General features: G+C 38.7%; 1 protein-coding gene across 2 annotated transcripts in view; it reads right to left on the bottom strand.

Moving 5' to 3' along the window:
* Positions 1-25,777, bottom strand: part of scaf6 (SR-related CTD associated factor 6) — a 172,624-nt gene that overhangs the window by 72,889 nt on the left and 73,958 nt on the right. For both annotated transcript variants that reach the window (XM_067135755.2, XM_067135757.2), the window contains exon 8: positions 15,964-16,105. In XM_067135755.2, coding sequence (XP_066991856.1) covers positions 15,964-16,105 — 142 coding nt within the window. The remainder of the gene's footprint in view (positions 1-15,963; positions 16,106-25,777) is intronic.

The raw sequence follows: 25,777 nt of genomic DNA, 5'->3' as shown, positions 1-25,777 counted from the left end.
TTGTATTAATACTTGTCTGTTATCGAAACTATGCAAATTGTGATTAGGTCCTTTGCTTAATATTTGTAGTTCTTGTTCTGTAAATGTCGTGTTCGACATGTTCAAGACAGGGGGTGGGAGTTTTTCACAACTGAAAGAAGATTTAGGTTGTTGCTTATTTAGATTTGTTGGGGCAATGTTTTTAGGTTTTCTAACTTCTTATTCAATGTTGTTTGTTTCTTGTTTATTCGATTTTCTACTTTATCCCTGCCGTATTTTTGTACGGAATCCCATTCTAGCGGTACTAAGTTAAGTGATGCAGAAAGGTGCACTAGGTAAAGTTCCCAGTTGAGGAAGGATTTCTTCCTATACATAAATTTGATTTCTCGTTTAAGCCATATGCAGTTAACTGTTCTTTGTGTTGAAATTTGGAAAACTGAGCGTATGTTGTTTCTTTGTGTCCCTTTTAAGAATTTAGGAATTAGATTATTATTCAGACATTCTTTAAGGAATATTATATCTGTGCTAACTTTCGCAAGTTTCATCTTCAGATTAAAATAGATGTTCGCACTATTTCCTGCTTGGTTAGCATTCGTGTTACAAGTCGTCCATTTCATGACCGTATCGATGAGTATAATCAAGTTAATACAAAGAACCACCTAATTGATACTTTTTTTTTTTTTGCCTCAGGCAAAATTGAATATATATTAACACTTACAGAACATGTTTCGACCACTTAGTGGTCATCTTCAGCTGTATAAAGAAATAACTAAGATGAAAAAACATTAGGATAATAAGCACAAATGATACTCTTCACTAATATCAGACAGGACCTTCAAATCATCTATATGATCAATAAAGGAAGTCTAATGAACAACCTGGAAAACATTCACATCGTTCTTGATAAATTAGAAAACGGTGAATAGAATCTTAACGAAAACAATGAGCAAAAAAACATCTTATACGATCATATTAGTAAATACTTGGAATGGGTAGACAGGAAACAGACAAGACGGACAAGAGATATAATCAAACACGACATCGCAGAAGCACAGCCTAATCTTCCTCCTCCCTCACTTGATATATTAGATGACAACAGAACTCTACTTCCCTTTTCTCCAGAGTATTGCACGAACTGTCAGACTGTGTCACATAGCTACTACACTAGGTCGCGCTCTAAGACAGACCATCTGGACAGCGCAGAATAAACATCTTTTCCAAATAAGAACGAGAGGCAAGATGTCCTAATCAGGTGACCGCCATTTTATAACAAAGGAGTCACCAAAGAACTTTTACCAAACAGTCAACAAAGCAATTTTTTTCATTATAACCTAAGAGTATGATTTGTGCTTATTATCTTAGTTTTTTCTTTATACAGCTGAAGAGACCACTAAGTGGTCGAAACATGTCCTGTAAGTGTTAATATATATTCAATTTTGCCTGAGGCAAAAAAAATAAAGTATCGATTAGGTGGTTCTTTATATTAACTTCTTGTACATAACTTTTATGCGAAAATAACATTACTTAACACATGTAAAGTATTTTTAACGCCTTACCAAAAGACAGACAGTACTACTGCATTTACCATGTGTTTTTGGTATTTACCTTATCTCCCAGGTTATTTGAGATAGGGTATATACATTGTTGGTGACGCGATCTGAGACTGATACATGTTCTTTGGTTTGTTATTTATTTTAATTGCATCTTGTTATTCTTATGTTTTTATGTGAAAATAAACACGGCTCTGCACAAAACATTTTATGGTCCTCGAAAGGCCGGATTGTTCCGGAATTTAGTTAGAACTTGGAGTTCGGAGATCATTTTTTACGTTATGTGGATAGTGCTGTTTGCTTTAGACTGTAAGCATCAAGATTTGCGAGAGCTTATTGATAAACCACTAATTCTTTCCTGATGCGTGTGTGCAATGCATTTTCGAGAGACTGAATCATTATGTGACGTCAGCCTGTGATACAATCATTGATCTCAATATATATCAATAGAGTTCTCTGGATACAATCAACGAGTTCTAGTACGGATTGGATCCAGTAGCCAAAGAGTACTACAGAACTATACGAGAAAACATTTGAACGAGCCTACGCAGAGCCATCTGTGTCGGACATCCAGAGCAGTTGTATTAGCACTAAATGCCTACGTGAGTTAATCTGGTCTATTCCTTGTTTTTCAGTACTTGTTTCCTTTCTACAATGGAAGAAGCTCAGAAGAGAGGTCTTATCAAAAGACGAGCTACCATCAAGGCCCACGTAACTAGAATAGCTACATTTGCTAATAATTTCTCTATGGGCTCTAATCTTAATGATGTAAAAGTAAGACAGAAACACTTGCAGACCAGTATAGAGGAATATAATGAGATTCGGACACAATTAGAAGTTAATGACCCCAATGAACCTCATGATTTAGATCAAGAGGGATTTGAAGAATTCTATTTTGAGTTGCAGTCAAAGATATAAACATTATTAGAGGTTAAACCGCTGTCTTCTATTAGTGAAAGTAGTGACACAAGCCATAACAATACCAGTGATCTGAAATTGCCTGCCATTTCTCTTCCTAAATTTAATGGGCCACTGTCATAGTTCATGCATTTTCATGATACGTTTAAAAGTTTAGTGACTGATAACGATGCCCTGACAGATATTCAGAGGTACCACTATTTACTGTCGTGCTTATCAGATGAGCCACATAAGTTGATAGAGAATTTACCAGTTACACAGAATAACTTCAAATTAGCATGGGAATTGATCTGAAACCGATACAACAATCCTAGGTTGATTCTGTATATGCATGTTAGACAGCTGTTATTGTTGCCCTCCGCCAAGAGTGATCATCCAAAGGAGCTGAGGGCATTAATAAACCAAACGTGCAGTAATTTAAGTGCCATTGAAGTAATGAATATTCAAACCACTTTACATGAAATTATAATGTCGCATTACATTTTAGAATGAATCCGTGATAGACTTAGAAAACAATGGCAGGTCAAAACCTCAGGCCAACCGTATCCTAGGTTGAAAGAACTAATATCATTCCTTGAAAGTAGTTGTAAACCTTCAGAGCTAGCCAGTACTAATAAACTAATGAATGAAAGACAATCCCAAGGAACCACATACAGCACTAGTAAGAAGTAAAGTGTAGGGCAAGCCTTTGTGACCACATCAACGTGTGACCTCTGTGACGCTCCTCATGTCTTAATCCAGTGTTTAAAATTTAGGGATATGGGAATGAATGAAAAATTAGAGTATGTAAAACGGCATAAGATTTGTTACAATTGCTTGAAGAGTGGTCATCAAACCAGCCACTGTTCCTCTCGAAAATGCAAACTGTGCAATAAAAAGCATCATACATTACTACACAAGGATACCGGTAACATTTCCCAACAACAATAATATTGTTCTTTAAAGGGAAATTACCACACCTGTGAAATGTTGCTATCAACTGCAATCATTAGGGTTACGGACAGCCAAGGTCGCACTCTTCTGGATAGTATCTCACAGATGAATTTCATGTTGAAAAAGCTTGCTGACAGATCAGGATTAGCTCTCAGTCAACTCCATGTTCCTATTCAAGGAATTAGCAACTCCAGAGCTATAGAGTCTAGGATGCATGATTACAGCCGCCATATTGTTTGTTCAGTTTTGGCTACAATTACTGGACAGCTTCCTTCTTCTCACATCGACTGTACAGATTAGGATTTACCCTCTGACATTAGCTTGGCAGATCCAAGATTCAAATCAGGAGAAATTGACCTACTGCTAGGAGCGAGCGTATTTCTTGAAGTTTTGAGTCCAGGTCAGTTCATCCAAGGACATCCTACCATCCAGAATACAGTATTTGGTTGGGTGCTAGCAGGTTGCATACCTACTACATACATAAGTCAGAAAAAGTCTGCTACCATAAGTTGGGAAGCAACTCATGACTCTCTTCATACAAAGGTGGAACGTTTCTGGCAACAAGAAGAGTTTAAAGGTCCTCCACTCTCTCAGGAGGAGAAACATTGTGAAGAACATTTTATGAAATACAACAACTTGGACAAAACGGAAAATAGTGGTCAGTGTAGCCACAATATATGACCCACTTGGTTTACTAGGTCCTGTCATAGTTTTTTCTTTTTTTGCTAGGGGCTTTACGTTGCACCGACTCAGATAGGTCTTATGGCGACGATGGGATAGGAAAGGCCTAGGAGTTGGAAGGAAGCGGCTGTGGCCTTAATTAAGGTACAGCCCCAGCATTTGCCTGGTGTGAAAATGGGAAACCACGGAAAACCATCTTCAGGGCTGCCAATAGTGGGATTCGAACCTACTATCTCCCGGATGCAAGCTCACAGCTGCGCGCCTCTACGCGCACGGCCAACTCGCCCAGTGTCCTGTCATAGTAAGATGCAAAATAATTCTTCAACATTTGTGGGAATTATGAGTGAATTGGGATGAAAAAATTATGTGATGATCTCCAAGAACAGTGGCAGCAAATACACAACACACTTTCACCTTTTAATGATATACATACTATTCCTCGTTATGTTCTTGGAAGTAGTAATAGCACCCATAGAGAACTTCATGGATTTTCAGATGTTTCAGAGCAAGCCTATGGTGCTTGCATTTACTTGCGATGTGTACACACCAAAGGAAACACAATTGTTTCATTGTTAATGGAAAAATCTCAAGTAGCACCATTGAGAAAAGTCTTGAGCTGTGTGGTGCCTTACTCCTAGCTAGACTAATGAAGAAAGTGAGGACTGCTATCAAAGACATAGCAGATTGTGAATTCTATTGGACTGATTCTAATATACCGTATAATCTTGAGTACCACCCGCCACAGAATAAGACCCGCACGCTTATTTTGAAAGAACAAAATTTAAAAAAAAAAAGTGAAGTAAAAATTATTTACAATCTTTAATAACACACATCAAATGCTTAGAAAATACAAATAAAAGTAAATAAACATTTCCAGAACGATATCCAACGAGTTCATTCATCATCATCAGTACCAACTTCAGAACTTTCATCACCATCACCTTCCAACTAAATGTCGTCATCGTTGCCATCCACAGCATTAGAAATGCTACATTTCCTGAAGCTCTTCCGTATGAGGTCTCCAGGGATACGATTCCATGCCCTCAAAATCCACGAACACAGCAGCTGAACTTCCGGGCGCTGAATGCGACCAGTTGGCGTCAATGTGTGATTATCAGCCGCCATCCATTCTGTATAGAGCTGTTTCAAGGCTGCTTTAAATGGACGGTTCACGCAGACATCCAGCGGCTGTAGCATAGATGTCATCCCGCCCGGAATGACTGCTAGGTCGGTTTTCCCATCCTTGATATGTTTCCTCACAGTGTCTGTTGTGTGGCCACGGTAACTATTGAGAACAAGCAAGCTCTTTTGTCCCAATAATGCACAAAGGCGACGTTGCCAGACACACCTTACCCAGTCTTCCACAAGTGAACTGTCCATCTAGCCGGAGATCTGAGATCTGACAATAACATCAGCGGGTAGATTTTTAGGAAGCGTCTTTCGCTTGAGAACAATGTACGGTGGCAATTTGGTTCCGTTGGCGAGAATACACAACATTACTGTACACCGTTGTTTTTCATAACCACTTGTTCTAATGGTAACACTTTTCGCACCCTTAATATTCACAGTCTTGTCCACTGGCATTTCAAAATAGACTAGCGTCTGATTTGCATTGCCAATTTGAGAAAGCAAATATGCATTTTCCTTCCGCAACCGAATTATGTGACGCTGAAACGACAATAACTTTCTCATCGTAGGCACCAGGAAGACGTGAAATTGAGGTATGCCTTCACACGCTCAACCCATTCCTTTTATAAAAATAACAAATCCATCCTCGGCTTGCCTTAAACCCATCCGATGAAAGTTTCTTTGTGATCTCTAATGCCTTTAGCTGACATTTCGGTTGTCACACGATATCCCTATTCCCGCCTTTTTTTACATATTTATAAAGTTTTTTTTCAATTTCTGGAACCTGCACACTCAGTCCACGAAAAGCTCTATGATCACCACTACATGTTAATAGCACATTTTTCTTCTTTCTCCAATCGCGAATACCACGAACCTGCTACGCAGGCGTAGCCGGAGGAGAGGTGATACTCCCACGTGGCGGATAGGGGGGGGTCCTAACCGGCTTGCCGGAGGACTTGAGGGAAATAAAATACCTCTCGCGGACCAAACACACACCCCCTGTGGGTGGGGGAGGCAGACAAATAATCCACCCACGGTATCCCCTGCCTGTCGTGAGAGGCGACTACAAGGGGCGACCAAGGAATGATTGAATTAGAACAATGAAACTATTTTTGATCCGTACCATCACGCGGGGAACTCTATGGGTCGCCTTTACTTGCGAGTAGTACCACTCTGTTAGGCACTGAATAGTTTTGTGATTCGTAGCACTCAAGCGGGGTTCAGTATGGGTTTCCAGTACCCGTGATTCGTACCCATGTGAGCAACATCACGGGTCTGGGCGTTGCCTGTGAGTTGTACCACTGTATGAGCAACACCGTGGGTCTGCGTTGCCAGTGATTAGTACCCACTATGTGAGGAACACCACGGGAATGCCGACGTCCGTGATTAGTACACCTAGGTGAGGAACCTCTTCGGTTTGCGTTGGCTATGAGTGGCGCCATTTTGTAAGAAACACCATAGGTCTGCGTTACCTTTACGATGTACAATACTTGTGAGTAGTACCTTAATGTTTGGGACACCGTGAGTTTACGCTACCTTTGATTAGTACCGCAGCTTGAGAAATACCATGGTTCTACTTTACTCGCGACATGTGCCATTCTGAGGGGCCTTAGACCTGGATTTTCGATCCCTTTAGACATCAAGCATCCTCGATTCGGGATTGTGCTTCATGAGTGGGCCCTTGGTCAGTAATGAATTATCTATGATCTTTTTGAGTTGGATCCACTCCTTTTTTGTTTGCTCGTTTGTTGTTGTTGTTTTTTGTTTTTGGTTCATGTCCATCCATTCCTTCTTCATGATGATTTTTTTTATTTTGGTCCGTGGATGATTTTGAATTTTTTGTTGTCATTTCATTTCGTACCATTAAGGGCAATGACCTCGATGTTAGGCCCCTTTAAACAACAAGCATCATCATCATCATCATCCACGAATACACAACTCGTCAATATCGTATTTCCTACCGGCGGCACGATTTCCAATAATTTTGGCTTCCCGAACTAATTTCAGTTTCTCACTCGCAGTAAAAGATTGCAAACGCTTTGTGGAATTCATGTTAATACTCCAAGTATGTGCGTGAGACTGACACCAAGCGTGGAAGTAGCGTATACTGTAGGCGGAGAGAGCATTGTTGCCAAGCAGCGCCGGCGGTGATGCCCGATTTACGCGCATTCAGAAAGATAAATTTCTCAAACTTTTAAATAAGACCCGCACTCAATTTTGGAAGAGATATTTTCGAAAAAACAGTGCGGGTGGTATTCGAGATTATACGGTAGTTTTAGCTTGGATAGCTGGACCACCTAACTCATGGAAGACATATGTGGGAAACTGTGTTTCCGAAATACAAGAGCTGTCTGATACAAAGAATTGGAGACATGTTCCTACTCAAGATAACCCTGACGACATCATTTCAAGAGGAGATGATCCTCAAAATTTGAAGCTAACTCGACTGTGGTGGGCGGGACCTTCATGGCTTAAGGAACCTCAATCCACTTGGCCAGAATTACAAGAAAATGAAGCAAAGGAAGTACCACAAAGAAAACATGCTAGTATCAATCTACTTTCTGTGCATTTGCCATGGGAACACCTTCTGAATTATTTCTCCTTATAGTCAAAGTTATTGCGAACCTTGGCATATGTTCTAAGATTTATATACAATCTCAAATGCAGCGATATGAGACAACGCCTAACTGGAAGTCTGACAACCACAGAGCTTGTTCATAATGTTCAGCTAAGTTCTTATCATAAAGAAATCAAAACGCTGAAACAAGGTCGGTCAGTTCCCGTTGATAGCAAGTTAAAATCTCTGCATCCTTTCCTGGATGCCAATTACGTGCTTAGGGTGGGTGGTAGGTTAGAGAACTCATCAGCACTCTATGATCAAAGACATCTACTGATAATGCCTCCAAAGCACCATGTAACAAAACTGTTGATATTGTACGAACATCAAAGGTTATTACATGCCGGCCCTCAATTGCTTCTTGCATCTTTAAGACAACGCTTTTGAATACCCAACGGGCGATCTGTCATCTGAAAGATCATCCATAAATATCTTCGTTGTTTCAGACTGAAGGCTACTACAACAAAATAGCTCATGAGTCAGTTGCCTCCTGCAAGAGTTGAACCAAGTAATCCATTTTTTAATTGTAGTATAGACTATGGTGGACCATTGTACGTAAAGCAAGGCACGGTACACAGCAAGGTGAAGATACAATGTTGTATTTCCTTATTTGTATGCTTGGCTATTAAAGCAATTCACTTTGAGTTGGTGAGCAGTCTTACTACAGAGGCGTTCATGGCTGCATTACGAAGATTTTTAGCATGGAGAGGTAGATGTAGTAACATTTACAGTGACAATGCCACATGCTTCGTGGGTGCAAAAAAATGAACTCAAGGAATTGCATCTTCTATTTAAGTCACGGAGTCATCAAATTGAAGTACTAGCCTTTGCCTCTCAAGACGGAATTGAGCGACATTTTGTCTGCCCTCAAGCACCACACTTTGGTGGATTGTGGGAAGCCGGAATAAAATCAGTGAAGTACCATTTAAGGAGAGTGGTGGGGAACACAGTTCCGACATCTGAAGAAATGTACACACTCCTCACACAGATTGAAGCTTGCCTCAATTCCAGACCCATCACACCCTTACCTAACAGCACTGATGAATTCTCCTTCTTAACACCTGGCCACTTCTTAGTAGGTGAACCTCTTACTTCCATGCTGGAGCGAGATTTGCTCCCAGGTCCAGTGTCACGTTTGTCAAGATGGGAACTCATTCCGCGATGCAGACAACAGGTGTGGAAAAGATGGTCTAGCGACTATCTGTCCTAAATTCAGCAACGCAGTAAATGGTCTACAAGACAACCCAGTCTACAAGCTGACACATTGGTAATCGTGAAGGAGGACAATTTACCCCCTCTTGTGTGGCAGACTGGTGTAACTGAGGCGGTTCATCCTGGGGTTGATGGGCAAGTCCATTCTGTATCAGTGCACACTCCAAAGGGCGTGTACAAATGCCCTATTACAAAACTTTGTGGGCCGATGGCCGGTGTTTAGACGATGTCTACGGTTAAACAATGCCTAAGTATGGCTGCCGCATTGCAGAGATGTTATTTATCACTTAGACACTGTCTAAAATTGATGTTCAACCGGTCATGTTTAAAGACCGCAGAGAGCACTGTTTAACCTCAAATGAGAGGAGTGAATCGCAATCAGAGGTTATATACCATGAAACATGTAATTTGTATTACCATGTTGAGACGATTCCGGGAAGAAAGGTTAGTCCGATGGCCACTATGTGGGTCGCCCGTTGCTAAATCGCAGCAATTCATTTGACATGTATGGGGATACAGATCTTTTCTTGAGACTGATAAAGGGACAGTCCGGTAACTGTCACCTTGAAAACAATTCTTGGCAACCGATATATTTTATTATACTATACAGGGGGTAATTTCCATGGAATTATAGGTCACTTCGACTACATACATATCAGAATTACGTGTCCCGATCGTAAGAGGGCTGCCTTATACATCAACCAGGAGGCATTCACTTATATTTACTGCCAAGTAAACATACATAATAGTGAAAACTAAAAAGTAGATTGTATGTGGTTTTTATGTATATAATCATATACGTTTTCGGCAACTATCAGATAGGAAAAGGCAAGTGATGGTGATGGTGGTGATTATTGTTTAAAGAGGAGGGCTGCGAAGAAGAGCCGTGGCCGTACTAACAGCCTTAGTATTTGCCTGGTGTAAAAATAGGGAAATTACGGAAAACAATCTTCAGGGCTGCAGATGATGCGTTTCGAACTCCAGAATGCAAGCTACATCTATACAGCCCGTACAACACACTCGGTTACACAATACTATTGCTTCATCTTCCCTTCGTCGAAGCTACCGTATTTATGAGTAAATTACACTCACTGTAACAACGCTATAATAAAAGCTACACTTCTCCGTACGGTAGCGTGTAACTTTAGTGTCGATAATATTATGAGATTTAATTTGCACAGAAAGCGATACTCTTATCTGAGGGCAAGTCATGCTCATGCTTAGCCATATTTGAGTAATGTGTATGAAGACAAACAGCTGACTGGCGTTCGGCGTGCACACCGACAAATTTCATTGCTTGCGACAAGCAAAGAGTTACATGAAAGATATTTCTATCTCCATTTTGAAACCAATATTGAAACTTTAAACAATGTCCAGTTAAAAACCAGCTGAACACTGTTTATGCAATGGAATATCATGTTGATTTAGACATTGTTTAGGTAGACGTTGCCTAAGGCTTAAAACTAGTCACTGTTTCTGCAATCGGCCCTGTGTGTTTCCTCAAGAATAATTTGTTCAATAACATTTAAAACTGATATTTTAATTTTCAAATATCCTGAACCATTTTCTTGCTCTTGTATGTTCCTTCGTTGTTATTTATTTGAAGTTTCATTGATTCTGGTTACATAATTTGTTCCTCAAATTAGGTGAGCAGCATGTTGGTGACACGATCTGAGACTGATACATGTTCTTTGGATAGTTATTTATTTTAATCGCATCTTGTCATTCTTATCCCTTTATGTGAAAATAAACACGGCTCTGCACAAAACACACATACTAGCTAACAGACGTGCACTCATGAATGAGAGCAACAAAACAGATCTGAAGAAAGTAAAGGAATGCTGGGAAGACTTGGGAGGGTATCCAAGGTACCCACCAACGTGATCATTGGAGATTTTAATGCACAACTGAGGAAGAAAGGAGATACAGAGACATCACTGGAGACTATCCTGCCCACAAAATAACGAATCAAAATGGAGAGTAATTGATAGAATTATGCAACACTTTCAGTCTGATCATGGAACCGACATTTTTCCGACACCTTCTAAGGAAATAGAAAATATGGATGTCTCCCAACTCCGGCCTGGGAAAGTTCCAGATGATCATGTAGCAATCTCAAAAGATGCAGGAAAGGAGATCCAAAATGTCAAAAATCCTAAGGGGTGCAAACCTAGATTCGGAGCATTTCTCATTAGATCAAAGTCAAGATCATCACAAGATCCCAAAAATAGCAACAACGATTAAGTTTAACACAGAAAAGCTCAGAATGCACAAAGAATTCACAATGGAATCGAACAAAAGACGCGGAGATGGAACAGTTAAAAGAGGCTATGATTGATAGTGGAAGTATCTCAGTTCCTCTACAGAAAATGAGGAAACGTCTGGTGGTCAGTAACACGTCTGTGTTATAGCAGCAAGCAATCGTTACCACTTATTGAGGACATTCAAATGTGTCTGCAATCATCGCATGGAGAAGCAGCTGCCGCAGATAGAGATAAGTTGAACAAGGGTGATGAGTAGAGCCCAGATTTCCATGCACTATCAAATCTCAAAATATGCATGCATTCATGCACTATCATATGGCAAAACATGCACAAAAAACTGGAAAACATGCACTATCAAAATTCAGTTCCTTTTGAAACATGAACAAAAACTACCATAATTTCTCCAAATTGTCTTGATTTAAGCTAATCCGTTTATCATTCAGCACATACTTAAGCACAGAAAATTCTTTTTCCGTCACGAGAAGTGATAGATGCATAATTCAATGAAGACATTTGGACAAAGTGAGGTCAAATTGTACGTCTTTTGCATTTTCGTCACAATACGTCTTTTATAAGCTAGACTAATTCAAAAATCAGGATTTGAACGAATTAGTTTGTTCAACTTATCTCTATCTGCGGCAGCTGCTTCTCCATGCGATGTTTGCAGACACATTTGAATGTCCTCAATAAGTGGTAACGATTGCTTGCTGCTATAACACAGACGTCTGACGATTGAGAGTTCCGGGTAGGACATTCCAGGATAACAACGGTAGAGGGTTCAATGAAAAACCAGAATTTGTAAGCTGCTATCCCAGTAACGCGGCACCACAGAAGTGCGATACAAGGTTTCTTTTGTTCGTCTAACTGACGAAAAATGAGCCGTCAATGATTAATGCACAATTTACGGTACAATTTATAGCAATGTACAACTGTAAAACTGGGACACCTTATTCCTAAGAATTAGATTTCGACGTGGGGCCTTCCGACTTATGTCATTGTTTACTCAAGCAATAGATAAGAAAGTGTTTGGTTAATTGCATTATACTGTAGGACCTGTACTGTACGTAGGCTACTAACTATGGTTGTCACATACGATGCCAGGAATACATTCTCTCCGTCTCTCAGTAATAGACATACTGTAGCCTACAACGTGAAAAATTGTCCCAAATTCTGCAAACTAACATTCAGAAAATGCACTATGACGCAAGTTAACAATATATATGCGTCAAAGTCAGAATAAAAGTCATATTATGCAATATTAAACGTCCAAATATGCGCTATTAAATCCAAACTTCCAAATATGCATTATGCATGAATATTCTCCGAAAAATGCCAAAACATGCAAACATGCACGGAAAAAGAACGGTTATTTGGAATTGTTAAGCCGTAAAACGAATATTTGCAAAGTTTGAGAAGTGTAGCTAGCTTATTTAAAAACATGCATTTGCATGGAAATCTGGGCTCTAGTGATGAGGCAACGGAAGAACACTGGAAGGCATAGGTGAAGTGGTGTTCCCGAAAAATACTTCAACACTAGACAAAGTTCCAGGAAAGGAACTGCTAAGACCATTAGGAATCTCAAGATAAAGTATAAAAATGAACGCCTGATTCAGATAATTGCAATTGCAAGCCATCCACTTCACGACCGTATCGATGAGTACAATCAACAAATTAATTTAAAAACCACCTAATCGATAAGTATCAATTAGGTGGTTTTAAAATTTTGTTGTGTGATTCAGATAAAACAGGAATTTCAAAAAAATAACAACCAGGACTTTAAATAAAATGTTCAAGAACACCTTGAGTATATAAGACCCACCAAGCCTCAACTTCAAAAACCAAGAAGGAAAAGTTACAAACAATGATGCGAAAAACAGCCTGATTCTGGCAGACTACTTTGTAAAACTCATTTGTGAACCACCATTCCAGAAATTTTACTATAATCACAAGGAACCAAATCCGGATTCGGAACTTCCGACGGTGGAAGAAGCCGGGAGCATCATCAAGACCTTGAAGAACAACAAAGCACCTGGAGAAGAAGGGATTATTACAGAACTTTGGAAATACGCCAACGACAGAGCGATTGTTGAAGTGACAAGCATCCTGAACAAAATTTGGGAAGACAAGGAGCTTCCAGATGGATGGCCATCAGCATTGACACACTTACTCCATAAGAAAGGCGACAAGGCAAATTTCAATAGTTACGGAAGAATATTGTTACTACCAGACATATCTAAGATCCTTTCAAAGGACCGCTGCATAGTGCAGAAAAACAACTGGGACGGCAAATTGTTGAGCATCAAGGAGGTTTTAGAAAAGGCAGGTCCTGTGCAGAGCAGATCCTGAATCTGAAGTTGACCACTCTGCCAAAAAAAAAAAAAAAAAATTGTGATTGTGCTCACATTTGTGGACTTCAAGAAGGCCTACAATTCGGTAGATCAAGAAAAACAATGATCTATATCCTAGAAGGAATGGGTCTGGATCAGAAGACCAGCATTCATTAAATAGAAAGTGGCTGACATAACATCCAAGGTCAAGTTCATAGGGAAACTATCAGAATCCTTTGGGATTAAAACTGGGGTCAGACATGGAGATAGACTTTCTCCCCTTGTTCTTGATAGAGTGATTAGAGAGTGGCAACAAAAAATGCAAGGAATAGGCAGTATACGAATAGGATACAAGAACAGAGGAATTGAGGTAGAATGTCTAGCCTCTGCGGATGACACTGTGGTTCTGTCGGAGTGAACAGAGGAGGCATGGAACCAAATTGCCCATCTCAAGGAACAAACGAGTAAGGTAGGCCTACAAAATTCCATCCAGAAGATACAGTATATGGTCAACATTGAAACATTACCCAGATGGATGACATTAGAGGGGGAAAAATTCAGAAATTGAAGAAATTTAAATATCTGGGAGAGTGGACAGACCCGTCAAAAGAGGCAATGATATAAAAAATCAAGATGAACTTGCAGTATAAACTAACTATGAACACCTACAAGAAGAATATCCTGATCAATGTAAACCTCAGACATTACCAGACAAAGATCCATTTATAAGCGTTATAAGCAGCTGAATGTCTGAACCTGACAAAAATAAGATTGGTCAAGAAGTTCAAACTGATGGGAGAGAAAAATTCTGAGGAGGATACTGGGACCCCAAAGAACATAGGATGGATCATACAGAAAGAAAGGAAACCATGAATTGTACCTCAGGACAGACAATATCTGGAACACCATAGGGAATAGGAAGCCATGTTCTTTAGACACATTTACAGAAGGGAGTCAGGAATACTGACTAACCTGGTAATACTAAGGTTTTTGAACTAGGAAAACTACAGTGCACTGGCATCTGGAGGTGAAGAAGGACCTGAAGGAAATGGGAATAAAAGGAATGGTAGTCACCAACAGGGAAGCTTACGAGTCGTAAATCAAGAACACCAAAAGTTTCCAAAAGAAAGTTAGATACCGGACCCAAGCACCGTGGATGGAAGAGAGGACGAGAATGCGGGGAGAAAGTAAGAAGGAGTACTGGGCGAGGAACAAAGCCCAAAAGCAGCTGAAATAGAATTAATATGGTCTACAGTTGGCCAAAATTAAAGAAGACCAAAAAATGTAACAAGGAAGTTGCTGAAGAAATTCTAGGCACTCTTCACTCTGAAGAGATGATCTGAACAATTGATGGAACTGTAAAGTATGGGATGAATGAAAATGTTAACACTAGATTTGTAAAGGACATAGTTTCTTCAGCTTCAGCTGATCCCAGATATGTTTGAGATCACTAGCACTCCCCTGATCATTTTGGATTTTGATCAGAGGCTTAAGACTTCATAGTCATTTTGATGCCACATAATTTTGCAGGTGAAAATTCAAACCCAGGATCCACCAGCATTTGAATTTCGGTCATACAGCTGGAAAGCCTGCAGCTAACAACCGAACTAATCAAGCCACCCACATTTGGAAGGACAATGATGGAGTAATATGGTTAACACCAGCAGAAAGAAAAATATTTCCACAACTTATTAAATGCCAGCCCCACGGTGTAGGGATGGCCTGGCTGCCTCTCATTTGGAGGCCCTGGGTACGATTCTCGGCCAGGTCAGGGATTTTTCACTGAACCCGAGGGCTGGTTCGAGGTTCACTCAGCCTACGTGATTATAATTGAGGAGCTATTGGACGGTGAGATGATGGTCCCGATCTAGAAAGCCAAGAATAATGGCCGAGAGGATAAGTCGTACTGATCACACGACACTCCATAATCTGTAGGCCTTCGGGCTGAGCAGCGGTCGCTTGGTAAGCCATGGTCCTTCAAGGCTGTTGTGCCATGGGTTTTTGTTAGATTCTGACTTGTTAAAATGTAAGAAGTAGTTCCAGGTACGGCCGACTGCATTTGTATTTTGAATATCAGATGATATATTTCACTTTCACGTAAATATCCCAAGCTTTGGGTGTTAGTCTACTGGTCACTCCGAGTATGATCAGTACATTCTTACGAGCATATTATACATGATATATTTACTGTCAATTTAGATTCTGTTATATTCATAAATACTATATACTAAAACATAATATACACAAGAGAGCAAGAGATTCAATTCTTATGAATTATGGGCACATGCAAACTAGGAGGGGAAAATAACAGTAGGCCTATAATGTTTAGTAAGAAAGCTACAAGTAAAACTTACCTGCGGGAGGAGCTACCGCAGCTGTAGCTGCAGCAGCAGCCGCGGCCGCTGCCGCCGCAGCAGCAGCAGCTGCCTGTTGTTGCTGCTGTTGTTGTTGTTGTTGTTGCTGTTGTTCCAATGTTTGCTTCTGTTGTTCCAAAGTCTGTCACCAATCAAAATATGAACACAAACTAAGCAACAGCAAACAATACACTATGTATAGGTACTGTAATCATCAGAGATCACATTTTATAACTTGAAACCATTTTTAGGTTAAACGTTTCTGTATGTATTAAAAGAAAATACTATTTTACAAGTAACATTCTCAACTTTATCCAACTCCTTGCTGGATGGTTGAAGTAGTGGCCTTTGGTTGTCTTAATACACACCTTCGAAATTCATACAACACATCACTAGCAACCGCCACAGTAACTGTAAATAGTGATACATCCCTCCATACAGGTTCAGTATCAGGAAAAGCAGTAAAACAGGGCTTAATCAACCTGTAGTGTCCACCCCAAGTAACTGGGAAAAGACCAGGAAGATGATGATTCTCAACTTCATAACATTATAAACCGTTTGTGTAGATGAATAAAATGATATTTCACCTTTCTACATGTCTACAGCAAGACTTACATTATTAGTACAGGCAATTTAGACTTAAAAGTATAATTGGATATAATTATTATAAAGCTAATTCCTTCTGAAATACATCTTTTAGGTCCCCCTGTAGTTCCCCAGAAAAATACAAACCTTCATGGGGAACACACTTAAATTTTGAATAACCGGCTGCCATCTCAGATATTTCCAAAAAAACCACTAACCCAGCAATAGAGGGAGATGTTGTCTTGCATTAAAATGATTGATTTGTGTAGTGAAGTCAATTTAAAAAAAAAAAAAAAAAAAAAAGCCTTTTCTAAATGAAGTCCGGTTTATGATTAAAATGTAATTAAATCAATAATAATTTTGACAAAACTGACTTTCAAAAAAATGGGATTACTATAACTATTATTAATAGCCCTTCATCTGCTTATGAGCTAAATGGGTGTGGTGGGCAAAATCATGGGTGGCAGTGGTATGGAAGAAATATGTGGTGAGGTATTTTGCGAAGATTGTGTTGCAGCTACAGGTGAGCAATTTATCATACATTTATACGGAGATAAACATTCGGAGAACTCGACAAAACTAGATATAAGAAATACATCCAGACCGATGGCAGAAGAACCTCCAAATTACATCATTAATCTTGCGAGCCTTCCTCCTACTTCAGCTGTTGCCCATCAGCATAGTCTGCGAGTATATGACCAGGTCCAAGAGTAGAAGGGTACTGTCCTTTCAGCCAAGGATTGGGGCTGGACTGTCGAACAGGGACATTATAAGCCTGTCACATCCAATTCACTCCGAGCGCCAGAGAATGTGCTGCATCTCATACGTTGTGGGTACAAAGGAGACTGCTCGCAAGTGGGCTGACATGTACCACTATTTGCAGTGAATGTGCGGATGCAAATGATATCAAAGGCAACTGCGATACTAAGGATCATGCCAAAGCAAATGTGCCAGCGCCTCCACCATTAAAGATTATGCAAAATGAAGATGTGTTTAATGAAAGACACACATCTGTCAGACATACTGAACATTATTAAATGTTAAACAATTAATTTATTGAAACCACCTATTCAATACTAGTTAAGTCTTTATGACTATAACAATGTCATTACATTAAGTTTGAGTATGGTACATGTTTCGCCTGGCATTGCAGGCATCATCAGCCATGAATTCTATCTCCAAGTCAGAGCTCTGAGTGGATGCTATATTAGGATTGATCATAGTAAATATTATTTACATAACAATTGCAATGGAGTGATCAAGCCATCCATGTTTTAAAGTACTAATGTGACGCCCACATCTTGTTCACATTTAATGGAGATAATATTAACTGTCAACATTCATGAGTTAGTAATGAGAACGGCATGATACATGGGTTTAAACCATCTGTACATTTTTACAACTTATTGGAGACGAACTTGTGCTAGAACTATTCTTAAAAACAATTTCTTACACAATTTACACTAATGTATACAAACTTATGTTACGTTTTGGAACTGAACTGGTCGATCTAGTCTTGAAGTTTCAATGGGATGTCTTACTCATGTCCTGTCGAATGGAGATAATGCTGATACTGATATGGTATTGTAGTCTATTGAAGTCATAGCATTTAAATATTTCTTTTTATATTTGTAGGACATTAAACACGTTCAGCTTGTATTTTTTTTTTGGGAAGGTCTAAATATTTTGCAGTCGACCTCACTTCTAGAAGAATGAGTATCAGTATTAAGGTGGGGTGCCTTAAAGTGGATGGCAAGAAATCTGTTAGAGAGTTTGATCAAGTTTTGTTAGATAACGGATGATTACATAACCATATAAAATGAAGAGTCGTTTTTCCTCGTAATTAATCCGCACAAATTAATGATCAGTTTCATAATAAATTATTATTATTATTAATTATTATTATCGTAACACTGAATCATCATCCATTAAATATCTTAATTTCCTTTCATCATAATTCTTATTCTCAAAATACTATTGCAAGTTCTTCTTCTTCAACTTTATTATTATTATTATTATTATTATTATTATCATCATCATCATCGTTATTTTCATCAGTGGAGATTATCATTATCGTATCATTTATTCATCACGGATTTATTTTACATTGATCTCACCATAATAATTCTCAAATCAATCTAATAAATTCTTCCTATTATTCCTCTTCGTATTATAATTATAATTATTATTATTATTATTATTATTTTAACTCTATTTCACGTGTTACACTACTGTTAGCGATATTTATGGTTAATGCATAAGCTTTAACCATTTCGGTCTACTTTGGCATTAAGCAATTGATTTAAGACAAGATTCACTTGGATTATTATTATTATTATTATTATTATTATTATTATTATTATTAAAATGGAAAGTTTTATATTTTTATTTCCACTCTCTAGAATTTAGTCACATATGTTGAATCCCAATATGAACCACCAAGATCCGATTTACATCGATCGGGACACCACGGTATTCGGAACCGCAACCTTCATTTCCGTACTGCCGTTAATTTTATGGGGACACCATGTCCTCCCAAGACACATCTCAAATCCCATGGCACATCGCGGCTGGGCAACTACATTCAATGCCTGCGACTGCTAACTAATTCCTTCCTTTTCTTTTGAAGTCCCTTTTACTCCACTGGAACTCTTGAAACATGTAATTTAATAATTAATCCTCGGTGCGTGGATTCTGTCACTCATAACACCGGAATCGACCTTACATCGTCTTAGGCATCGAGATTTATCTATTTCACCATCAAAAACAGTACAGTTCAATTCTCAACTCATGCCAGATTTTCGTCCCGCATGGCTTCCGATCTTAAAAATGGGCTCAAACCACTCTGGGCTTTCAACATAATGTGACCATCCTATACACGTGCCTCTATCACTTCTAAACAAATTTATATGATTATGATAAAGTCCAAAAACGTTAAATCAACAATTTACGTTAAAAAAATCAAATTTACTGCCTGAATGAAAGTCTTTTATGCCACACGTTACCTCTACATTGATTATTACTTTCACCCGCGAACTTTCACAGCATTATTATTATTATATTTTAACTTGCAAACTTATAAAGCATTATTATTATTTCCTTCATTTTATATTGCACACCCACACACCAGTATTATTATTATTATTTCACATGACCTTCCGTAAGCAAACACAAATTTTACACACACTGGCATTTTCATAATCTGGTTGTCTGGTAACAAATATGCCTAACTAAGGTACAAATAATTAGCGTGGTGATTGAAAAATCAAATTAAACAGGTTTAGCATAAAAGAAAAATCTAACACTTGAAATAACTTAAATCAAAGTATTCACAAACAGCATGCATTAATTGAAAGAAATACCCCATATTTACATTATATACAACAAACAAATATTCAATTAATTAGACTAACCCATAAATTACGTTAATGAAAATTAGTTCGTCCGTCTATCTTAAATAAATCATGGATTCGGGAAGCGATCCATGTGTTACGTTAAGTAACCATGATTAATTTACCCTGAGTCCCGTTTTGTCACGATAACATCCCCAAATATATCAAATTAGTGTACTCATTCCTATGTAAAATTCCATTGTCTTGTGGCGATGGAGAAGCCTCATGGGCCCATATTGGTTTACTCGTGCATCATGTCGCACTTTATAATATTAACAAAACAAAACACTTCTGGGCGATTACCCATTATTAACACCTTACTAAAGAATTTACATTTATACAAAAGCAACACTTACAGGTGCCTAAAGACCCATTACACTTTCACTATTATATTCTTCCTTGAGCCCGAACCACAAGTCGTGACACTTACGACGATGTGTCGTTTCATTCGACCCGGCGCGTACCGCGGTAGTCAACCGGCACATCCTGGCGTATTTCTATGCCGTCCCGTGATCGCTTCGCTCCTACAGTTCCCTGCTCGGATAGTTATTTACCGTCTATCTTGAACTAATGACTTCAGGCTCCGTACACTGCCTTCAAAAAGTACTATTGTCATCCCGTTGATTATTTATATTCAATCACATGAAACCTTTTAGAAATGTATTAAATTCAACATACAGTTGTACTGATTATTTACACTCGGTACTATGAATAATCTCACTGTTCGTCTTCATTCTCATAACAACTCACGTACTTTCAGGTCTAACTGACTTCGAATGCGTCCCGAGGTACTGACTTACAGAGTCAACGTGTCAGAGTCTCAACTACTTCATAGGACTGATACGACTGGTGCGACTGACACGACTGGTGACTGGTAACAATTGGTGATGTGATGCATCTCCGGGTTATTTATGGACGATATGGTTTCCCGCCGAGGTCATCCGCGGTCATACCAGAGGGAGGGGGGTTGGTTATCCTAAATCGGCACTTGCAGGTGGATTTGGATCTCTTAATTTATCCCACTTAATAAACTGGCGATACACATTCACGTGTCGTATTCTGATCTCAAATCGTTCGGCGATTACGGAGATATTACTTGATTTCTGTCCTCCATTTTTCGCGCGCTAAGTCGCGACCATGCTGGTACAATATCGCTGACCAATAGGAAAACAGTGTGGGCCTTTTCCTAGAATTCTATATTGTAATTAATCAAGATTACAATTAATCAACGTGGGGATGATATCACAAAAATCCCATGTGTTCAATTCGGTGGTTGGAATATTTTAATTATTATTATAACTGGAGTTCATATTGACTTGTCATGTTGGCGCATCTGCGAGTCCTTTACTAATTTTGTCATTGGCTAACACTGCCGCGGTTCGTTTAAATATCTTCCTCTGACAACTTAACAACAAAATGCCTCGAGGCGTGGGAAACTCTATTGCAAAATATTATTTGTATTTGTGACACACGGAAAGGTTCTTGTTCAAGAATAAATGCTCTCTCACTTCCTTGTTGCAATTAGGACTGTTGTTCTGAGTTCCAGATTTAATCCTCTTAGATACCAATACGGCTGATGATGACCCCTAGATGGGTCGAAACTAGTACCGTGTAATTTATAATTTTGTGAATATATTTTAGTATTGAAAAGGTGGAAACGTTTACGTTGTTATTATTATTACTTATATATTAGGCTTATGCCTTTGCTGGCAGGACCTAGTGTTTACAGTGCACCATGTCTTCTGGTATAGGCTAGAGCAATTTTGTTACTTTCATTGATCTGTCTCTGTCTTATCCTTGACTTTGACAATATGAAAGTGACTGAGGTATGAGCGATGCTAGTAATGCCATTCCATGTGCAGCCAGTCCCTGCTATGAATGGTGTGAACATGTTGCTCATAGGGTCGGTTGGTGCATGCATTTCAGTGGGCTTGGCACTGAAGACTGAACATACATACATACATATTAGGCTTAACTCTTGGCGACAAATTGTCGTGAACACGTCTGACCATGTTGAAATCTCTTGGTCTCTGCCAGAATGACAATGTGTATATTAGAATACCATCATATGCCTTAACCTATTTTATAATATCAAATCATGATACCTATGGGCTATCTCATCCGGGTACAGTATATATATAAAACCACCCCACACAATTCAATGCAGTAAATGCTAGCAGGGAATGGATGCTCTTGAGAACTGCCTCCTAATCTGGAAGTCTGGTAGTAAGAGTGGAGACAACCATGAAGACACGAAATATAAAAATTATTTAAACCAAGTGAAAGAGAGGCTTATTCCCAATCTTCCTCCTTGTAATATTCTCGCTATCAACATCAAGGTTCTAGGGAAAAAAAAAAAAAAAGACAAAGCTGTCCATGGTCCTTCAGAGGCCACAACGAACAAAAGAAGAAGAAAAAGAAGACAATAGTGAAGCAGTCCATGCTCCAACCTCTAATTCAAGGAAAGCAACAAAGATTTCCTGTATGGAAGGGAGGAACAATTCTACATTGTGAGAATATGTACAAACACGGACCAGAACAGACAATCAGTCCTAGAATTGCCTCCATTCTACCCTGAAGTAGGAGAGAGTTAATGTGAGCAAAAGAAAACTCTGGGTAGCAGCTCACAATCTCCCTTTTGATACTATCAACTTTGAATCACAATCAAAATTTTATAGCGTTATCCGCTGAGGACTAAAAGTGTTAAGAAGGTAGAGAGAAACTTCCTGGAAAGAGGATATCCTGAGGACATTACTGAGTCCTTTGTAATTCAACTAGGAGCCGAAGAATCGGTATCCAGCAAGGATGAGCCCCACGATGAAAGTAATAATGAAGAAAGACTCTATTGAAATAGCAGCGCTCTAAAAGACATGAGATATACCGTATTTACCCGAATAATCCCTGCTGTCGAATAATGCCCGCACCCTCATTTTAGGAAGGCTCCATTTTGAAAAAAAATTAATTGAACTAAAATTCCTTCCATCGAAAGAGTAACGTAGGCATAAACAAATATTTCGTATTATTCTGCGAGGTCCACGTGGACTTTACGCAAATATGAACATGTATATTTACGGATATAGCTGCTTTGCCTGAGATGATAAAAATACATTATCACTGCTATGAAATATATTTTCCATGAAAATGAGCAAGTAGGCCTACTTAACCTGACATGTATTTCATTAATCTGAACTTGCAATAGGCTCGATTCCCTGTAGATGGGAAGATTCGTTGCCTCTTGCATCACTAGAATCCTCTCCTAAATTACTTACAAGTTCGTCACACTCCATGCCTAAAACACTTCTCACACGGGGTCTCTTTTTTTACTCGACAGTAAAACGACCGGTGGTGGATAATTCTTTTCGTGCAATGTAAACACTTGAAATAGACACATCGGCGAAATCTGATGTTAGTTTTGACATACAGTAAAACCTCGTTAATTCGAAGTCTTTGTAATACAGAAATCGTATTTCCAATTATGTGATTTTGAATTAACAGCCATTTTGTAATTCAGAAATGCCAACCCTCGCCAGTTTTTGCGGATAGTAACTTCAAAAAATTTAATACCCGTAACGCCAAGCCAAACAACGTCCGACCACAAGCAGTTTTTAATTCTCCAATCTAATAAAATAAAGCACATTAGATACTAAAGCGCCCAACATGATGGAGATATCCTTTTTTTTAAATCTTCAGTTGTAATTTGATCACCGGTGTACTGTTTGTAGTCAGTTCATGGAAATCTTGTACTGCGTAAATTAGGCCTACATCGACTTTTAAAGGTTATGCTGAACTCGAGAATATGGTTTCGAATGTAAGTATCGATCCTCAAGTTCTCGAATGCATTATATTCAATTCTGCCCATCACTAATCACAATCAAATTGGAAAGAGAAAAGAATATCATTAACACTACTGAAATTACAGTTATTCACGATCTTGACTCAGTTGGAAAGTGCGCTCGCTGCACAAGTCGGTACGACTGCGAAATGACACAAAGTTTTAAAATGTAACGTGCGCAAAAAACCACCTGCAATTTTTATAACATTTTAACATTTGTTATTATTTTGCGGATTCTGTTTTTCCGCGTACTGCCTGATACATGATATTGTGGCGTTCCTTAAAACGCTGAATACAAAAGAATTACGATTTCACTCTATTTTCAACTATGAAAAACACTATAGACACACCGAAGTGAGTGAAAGTGCGGAAAGCTACCCCTGCACGTTCCGGAAGACGCGTTCTATTGTGACACGGAGAAATTTTGAATTTAAATTACTCTGTAAAATACAGTACTAATTTTAAAAATGTAGTCAGTTTAGAATTAAAAGTCTGAATTGTTTTCCGTTTAAATATGACATATGGGGACAGTTTTCTTCCATCTACGGTTGAACAAACCATACTTGTACAATCAGCATCGAAAACTAGGTCAGCCAGGAGCGTGTTGGCAACCTTGACGCAAATAAAACTCGCACCCCAATTTCGTACCTCAAATTTTTTTTTAAATATGCAGGGATTATTTGTGTAAATATGGTATTATTATTAATTTGGAGAATATAATCTACTAGTTTATTTATCATACAGCTTACTTCTTTGAGATGTAATTTGTAGCCATTTCCACATTCTTAGAGCGTAGCATGTGTTTATTTTTTACGTATCATTGTTGTGCCTTGAAATCTATAACTAGGCTGTCACAAGACAAATATAAATCACACTAATTTCTGAATGGAATGCGAAATGATCCTTAAATGCCAGAACCTTTCTGGTCATAGTTCTAAGCTGAAATATTATCACATAGCAGTTTTTTTTTTTAGGTGCAACCATTATATATTGTATTTCCTTCTCCATGGAAATTTGTGTGCTAGAAGACCAACAGAGATGGAAGTATTTAAGTCATTTCCTACAATTAGGTGCTCTGCAATCTCGCTGCTAATGGGCAAGCAAAACTGAACATTCCTGAAGCTAACGGCTTGCTCTCCGCAAGTTGCAATTTATCCTGTGAAGTTCAGGAATTCAAGGTCTTTTCTCGTTATCACGCAACTGTAGCGAGGGCTCTTTCTTACCGGAGTTGGAAATCGCGTTCCTTTCGCAAGGGATGACAAATAACATTTCCAGGGCTACGAAAAACGTGATCGTACTAAGCGGAAATAGCAAAAATACATGAAAAGGTAAGTGAGGTATTTTTATACAGATTTAATATGACGAAAATCGGGACTTTGAATTTATGATGTGCTCAGCGAGAAAACGTGTTAATGAGGAACGCACTAATGAGGTTTCACTGTATTACAAAAGGCTTTACTTACTGACTTTATAAAAGGAAGTAATGAAACTAGCAACTGTTCTTGTCCAGACATTCTTGGTACTTCCTTAAAAACTATCTATTGCTCGCTGTACTGTACTTTGAGTAATGTTGGCTATTTCCTGGCAGATACTGTGTTTCAATTCAATGATCGATGTCACTGAATGTTTCTTCAGTGAGAACCCTAGCTGTCTATTAGATTTCTTAGACTAAACAATACCTGTGGCCTGAAATATATTATGAAGATTATGGATTGTTGTATGGCTTGGAAATTTTAAACCCTGAAAAATTTCTGCAAATGGTCTTTGAACTCGACAAGCTGACTGAGTTAACGCATACAAATAATAAGTAAATACAGCTTATGCGATAGAAAACATACATTAGAAACATATTTCACTTCGGTGATTAAATACTGAACAAAACACACCACATGCAATAATTCAACTGAACACAACCCCTCTCAGATTGACACCAACAGTGAGTAGCTAGTGTGATTTTCTTTCGTCACCAGCTGGAAATGAGCGAGTTTTGTCAAAAAAGATCATC

The sequence above is a fragment of the Anabrus simplex genome, chromosome 1 (genome assembly GCF_040414725.1).
Source record: "Anabrus simplex isolate iqAnaSimp1 chromosome 1, ASM4041472v1, whole genome shotgun sequence".
Taxonomy (NCBI): domain Eukaryota; kingdom Metazoa; phylum Arthropoda; class Insecta; order Orthoptera; family Tettigoniidae; genus Anabrus; species Anabrus simplex.
The sequence above is the reverse complement of the archived record's forward strand: the minus strand, read 5'-3'. Positions and strand labels throughout refer to the sequence as shown.